Here is a 5,478-nt window from a genome sequence, read left to right as displayed (position 1 = left end):
CATATCTACTTACTATTCCGATGGAAGGTCTTGCACTGTTACAGGAAAACCAACTTGCTCGCAGACTACCTAGCAAGGTTGGCAACAAAAACGGAAACTTCAAATGTGGATCATCATTGGCCTCAATCAATGGCTAGAGAGCTAGATATTTGTTCTAAATAGGTCTATTTTAGTTGCTATATGATTTGTTGGTGGTGCTTTGTTACACCTCAGAGTTTTGGATCTACAAAATATTGAGAGTGGAACCAATGAGGTTGGGTGTACAAGATGTAACTGTTGTTGTAGGTTAAGTGTTTTGGTTCCCTAGTACAACATGGTTTTGTAATTGTTGTACTGTTTTCACATTTAATATGAATGACTTTTTAGCCCTAAATAAATAAATAAAAGGACAATCTAAGGACTACAAAAAGAAAACCATGTTTTTACTTAGAAGCTTTTACTTTACAGAAAAATTGAATGGGTCACTCATTTAATACACGATGTTGATTGTACAGTTGTGCTCTTGTGCATGTTGTTTATTAGGCATATATATATATATATATATATATATATATATATATATATATATATATATATATATATATTCTAAAGATAGCACAAGGGTGAGTATGATTTAAGTTTGAGTTTTTAGCACTTTTGTATATATTGTGAGAGAGTAGGACATGTGCCATTAGTTACCGTGCTTTAAATTTCCTCTGTTCTACCAATGTTTCTGAATTGTTAGTTGATACTTTGTCGACAAGTTTAACAAGTTAGGTGAACTGCCACATGCTGCGATAGGGTTCTAGTGATTTCCGCCCCGCCTGCCCATAGAAATTGAGGTTGTGATATGTCATCCTTATTTGTAAGTACTCAAATATTTTGTGATTGCTGATTATAAAAACAATTTGAGGATTATAAAAAGAAAACCAACCATCAAAAGTCAAAAGGTAGACATGGTTGAATTGGTCACGCTATAAGAAAAGGCAAAACAGTTAACATGAACCCCTCATATGTGAAAGTTGCTGTTCCACTGAGCATGGTGTCTCTCTCCTTGAATTTCTCCGTGAGTCCCTACAACAATGCAGAAATACAACTTATAGTACTTGTAGAAAGGAAACACAAATTTAAACTGTATAAAACTTTATTATCCTATTAATTCACATTAATATTACCTTAATTGTAAGACAACACCTGCATTTAAGACATTTAGAACAAAGATTAATTACTAATTACGGGATTTATAAAAGGAAAATGAGAAAGGAATTTTCTTTTAAGAAAAAAGAAGCTAGGATAGAATTAAAGCATACTCAATGAAATTATCGTATTCGATTGCTCTGACATAATCTGATTTCATGTACTTAGAGATAAGCAATTCCAAAACCTCGGGAGAAACTGCAAACCCAAGGTTCATAAGGGCTTCCTGTAATTCTCTTGAATCGATCTTTCCACTCTGATCCCTATCAAATCTCTGAAAGATGGCCTGAGTACATAAATTAATTGTTACTTACAACCCTAAATATATGTCGGATGATAAAGTCATAGTTCATTGAATGTCCATCAAACATAATTTGGTTATATATAGGCATTAGCAAATCTACACAAAGAAGCTGTAAAAACATTGAAAAATACACACAAGATAAAATTTATGTAATTCACCTTGAAGTTACATTCAAGGTTGGGTAGAGATGGTTTCACTATTGTTGGTTATATTCCATATAAATCAATTCTATAATTAAAGGGGAAAGATTCTTATCTGGATTCGCTTTCCTAAATATAGATTATATGTAGCGAAAGTAATTTTGGATTCACGTCCTTGTTCCTCCACAATCACATAACCGGTTTGATTCTACAATCTCTAGGAAGGGGAATAAACTCCACAACCCAAATGCCGTAGAAGGATGGTATAGAGATCTAAAGCAAGGAGAAGGATCTACCCAAAGAAGACCCTTCCTGCGTTTTCTTGAGAGAGAGAGAGAGAGAGAGAGAGAGAGAGAGAGAGTAAGCGAGCCGCCTTTTCCTGGAAAAAATCTCACGCACGAAAATTCACACTCAAGTGCTACGGTGGTTACAAATATATAACCCTATATTTTGTAACTGTCTAAAAGTGACTTTTCAGTTTTGCCCTTGGGCATATATTTATATTAATAAATATTAAATCCCAACATCTCCCATTTGCACAAGGGCAGGTGTTAATCTCTCTATCATAGTGTGTCCCAAACACACATTCACAAGTCATACTGGCAAATGGGTTGTGCGATCGGTGATATACCTACACGCGTGAGCCCCAAACTAGAAACCTTCCCAAAAGGCCATAATGGCACATCACTCAAAGAGACACATCAATAAGCATTAGTATACCATAGTGTCCTAGGTTTATTCAAACTCACCAAACTAAAGGTATCTCGATCCCTCTGAGAGATCACCTTCTTGTCTTTAAAATATTCATTACTGTAACACATACAGTTGGCACTAGCAAACACTTTTAAGGTGCAGTTGAATCAAACATTTCCTTTCACCCCAGACCATCATTACAAGTAGGATTGACTCCTTTCTCAGTAATGCCCATTTAGGTCGAATCAATCATGACTATAGGTAACACCCTAAAGTAGCCACATCAACCATTCATTTCATGATGTTATCGAAAGTCACTAAGAACACTAATGGACCATAAGGTCCAAGACTCACACAATGAAAGGAGCAAGGATCCATCCTTTCATTCCCAATGATTGCTAAGCACACATAGTATGATATATGTGCTATGGTGGAGCATTCTACACAATAAAACGTATGTCCTTCTCAACACCATACAGGTCTTAGTCTCATCACAACCTCTTGCGCCTAACCTGAGTTTCTTTACTGTCGCCACCCTAGCGCCACATAAAGTACTCGCACCTCGCTCCTATAGGCAACATGAATAGTGGGAACATTCATGTCGATTATCTTCACAATAGAGAAACTCATCTTGATTCCAAATAAGGTGACATCATGATTATGAATTGACTTACACAACGTCATTCACAATCCGCCTCATCTCTGCTCGCCTCCAAGGCGTCAGAGGCGAATGCTCGTGTGAGTGAGCCATTCTCTTGTCTATTGACATATCTTGTTTTATTCTAGAAGAAACACAGCCTCTTTAGATGTCATCACAAATCCAGCATGTTGAAGGAATCTCCTTAACTAAACAACCTCTTGAACTGCAGCTAAGCATGCCACATACTCTGCTTCCATGGTTGAGAGGGATATACAAGTCTGCTTCTTACTACACCACGAAATGACCTCACCATTCAGCAAAAAAACATATCCAGAGGTTGATTTGGGCTCATCAATATCTCTAGCCCAGTCAGCATTGCTATAGCCAACTAATCATAAATTCGATCATTGGTAACACAACATGTAGATACTCGTTCCTCTTAGATATCTCAATATCCTCTTGACTACTTTCCAGTGCTCTATGCTTGGGTTTGATTGGTACCGACTAACCAAACCCACTGCATAACAAATATCCGACCTAGTAAACATCATAGCGTACATAAGGTTACCCACTGCACTGGAATATGGAACTCTTTCCATCTTGGTTTTCTCCTCTAGAGTTTTAGGACCCATATCAAGGCTCAACTGCAAACCCTTCTCCACTAGAGTATCAATTGGTTTGCAGTTGTGCATCTGGTATCTAGTCAAGACATTGTCAATATAGGTCTCTTGAGATAAACCCAGTAATCTCTTTTGCCTATTTCGGACAATCTTGACACCAAGCACATAGCTTGCTTCACCCTGTCCTTCATATCAAATACAGAGGACAACCATTTCTTAATGGTTTCCAATAGCTCTTTGATATTACTAGCCATGAGTATGTCATCTACATACAGTGTCAAAATGACATAATTACTATCAAATCTCTTGTTGTAAACACAGTGGTCTTCCTCAAGCATGGAAAACTCATTTTCCATCATAGCTTGGTGGAAGGGCACATTCCACTATTTAGATGCTTGCTTTAAGCCATATATGGACTTCTTAAGCTTGCACACTTTGCGCTTAAGTCCATTAGCTTCAAAGCCTTGAGGTTGATCCATATAGATCTCTTCCTCAAGCTCTCCATTGAGAAAAGTAGTGTTTACATCCATCTGATAAAGCTCTAAGTTCAACTGAGCAATAATAGCTAGTATGAGGCGGATGGAGGCAAACCTAACCACAGGGGGAAAAGTTTCCGCATAATCAATGCCATCTCGTTGGGTGTAGCCCTTAGCCACTAAACGAGCCTTGAATCTCTTAATAGTCATATATGAATGTGATGAAATAAGCATGTCCTTTTCTAGTATGCACATTCATCGGTCCACATACATCTGAATGAATAAGTTTTAGAGGAAGAGAGGCTCTCAAAGACTTTTTGAATGGTTTTCTAGTTGCTTTTCCTGCTAGACATGACTCACAGATTGGCAAATCAGATAGTGAACCTTGACCTAAGAGACCTTCTCTTGCCAACCTGTTCATCCTATCTATGCCAATATGTCATAGTCTAGCATGCCACATATTAGAATCAATACACATTGTATTTTGGCGAACAAAAGCATTACTAGAATTTGTATCCAATACAATAAAACCATTCTGAAGAAAACCATAACCATAAACTGTATCACCTAGATATAAAACCAAAGAATTATTTTCAAATACAACTCTAAAACCTTGTCTCATAAGAAAAATAACAGAAACAAGATTCTATCGAATGTCTGCAGCATACAACACATCATTGAGTAACAGCGTCCGACCACCTTGCAAAACTAATTTGCATGTGCCTATGCCATGAACCTCCACACTTGAGTTGTTCCCCATCGTTATTCTCCTGCTTCCTCTTGGAACACGACGGTATTCCACGAAGCTCAAGCGTTCCCTTGTTATGTGTTCTATCGCACCTGAATCAACAATCCACAAAGGATTTAGTTCAGCAAGCATAGTAGAACTTGTTACATAACATGATGAGGTATAACACACAGTACATACCTCCTGCTCAGTGCAATCACGAGAAAAATGACCAGGCTTTCGGTAGTTAAAGCAAATCAAAGGTGATTTCTTCTTGCCAGCTCTAGTCCCTCTTGAACGCTTGGGGACATTCTTATTTATGTTCCCACCTTGGTTACTTTGCCTGGACCATTGAGGTTGAGCTTTCTCTCTCTTGCACTTGAAGCCTGCACCCTTACTAGTGCTAGCTTCAGCAGCAAGTACTTTAGTTTGAGGGGCATTGGCCAACATCCAATCCTCCTCTAGCTCAAGGTGATTGGCAGTTTGATCAAAAGTCTTGACATCATCAGCATGAGTCAAGAAGATCTTCATATGCTCCCAAGTCTTCGGCAATGACCTCATGATTTGCTCCTCATCAATCTTTTGGCGCCCACATGAGCTCAACTCACTAATCATGTTGGGCATGATGGTTAAATGCTGCCTCATGGTGTGATCCTAGCGCATCTTATAATTGTCAAAAGTGTGTCCGAGCTGGCGACCTCT

At 38.2% G+C, this 5,478-nt stretch overlaps 1 protein-coding gene across 1 annotated transcript; it reads right to left on the bottom strand.

The window, feature by feature from the left end:
• Positions 1–830: 830 nt before the first annotated feature.
• Positions 831–3,210, bottom strand: LOC149002363 (calcium-binding protein CBP-like). Its single transcript, XM_089138697.1, has 4 exons — positions 3,169–3,210; positions 1,290–1,462; positions 1,155–1,173; positions 831–1,053 (listed from the first exon to the last, which is right to left on the bottom strand). The coding sequence occupies exons 1-4, from the start codon at positions 3,208–3,210 to the stop codon at positions 949–951; spliced, it is 339 nt and encodes a 112-aa protein (XP_088994823.1). The 3' UTR covers positions 831–948.
• Positions 3,211–5,478: the final 2,268 nt, after the last annotated feature.

Source organism: Hakea prostrata, chromosome 10 (assembly GCF_041222555.1).
Source record: "Hakea prostrata isolate BN-2017 chromosome 10, UWA_Hpros_2, whole genome shotgun sequence".
Classification (NCBI taxonomy): Eukaryota; Viridiplantae; Streptophyta; class Magnoliopsida; order Proteales; family Proteaceae; genus Hakea; species Hakea prostrata.
This window is presented reverse-complemented; position numbering and strand designations above follow the sequence as displayed.

Excerpts from the sequence above, each read along its gene's own strand:
- LOC149002363 (XM_089138697.1), bottom strand. The coding sequence starts at position 3,210 with ATGGAAGCAGAGTATGTGGCATGCTTAGCTGCAGTTCAAGAG. Across the intron at positions 1,463-3,168 it reads GCTTAGCTGCAGTTCAAGAG|GCCATCTTTCAGAGATTTGA; the intron begins GTTGTTTAGTTA and ends TTATGTACTCAG.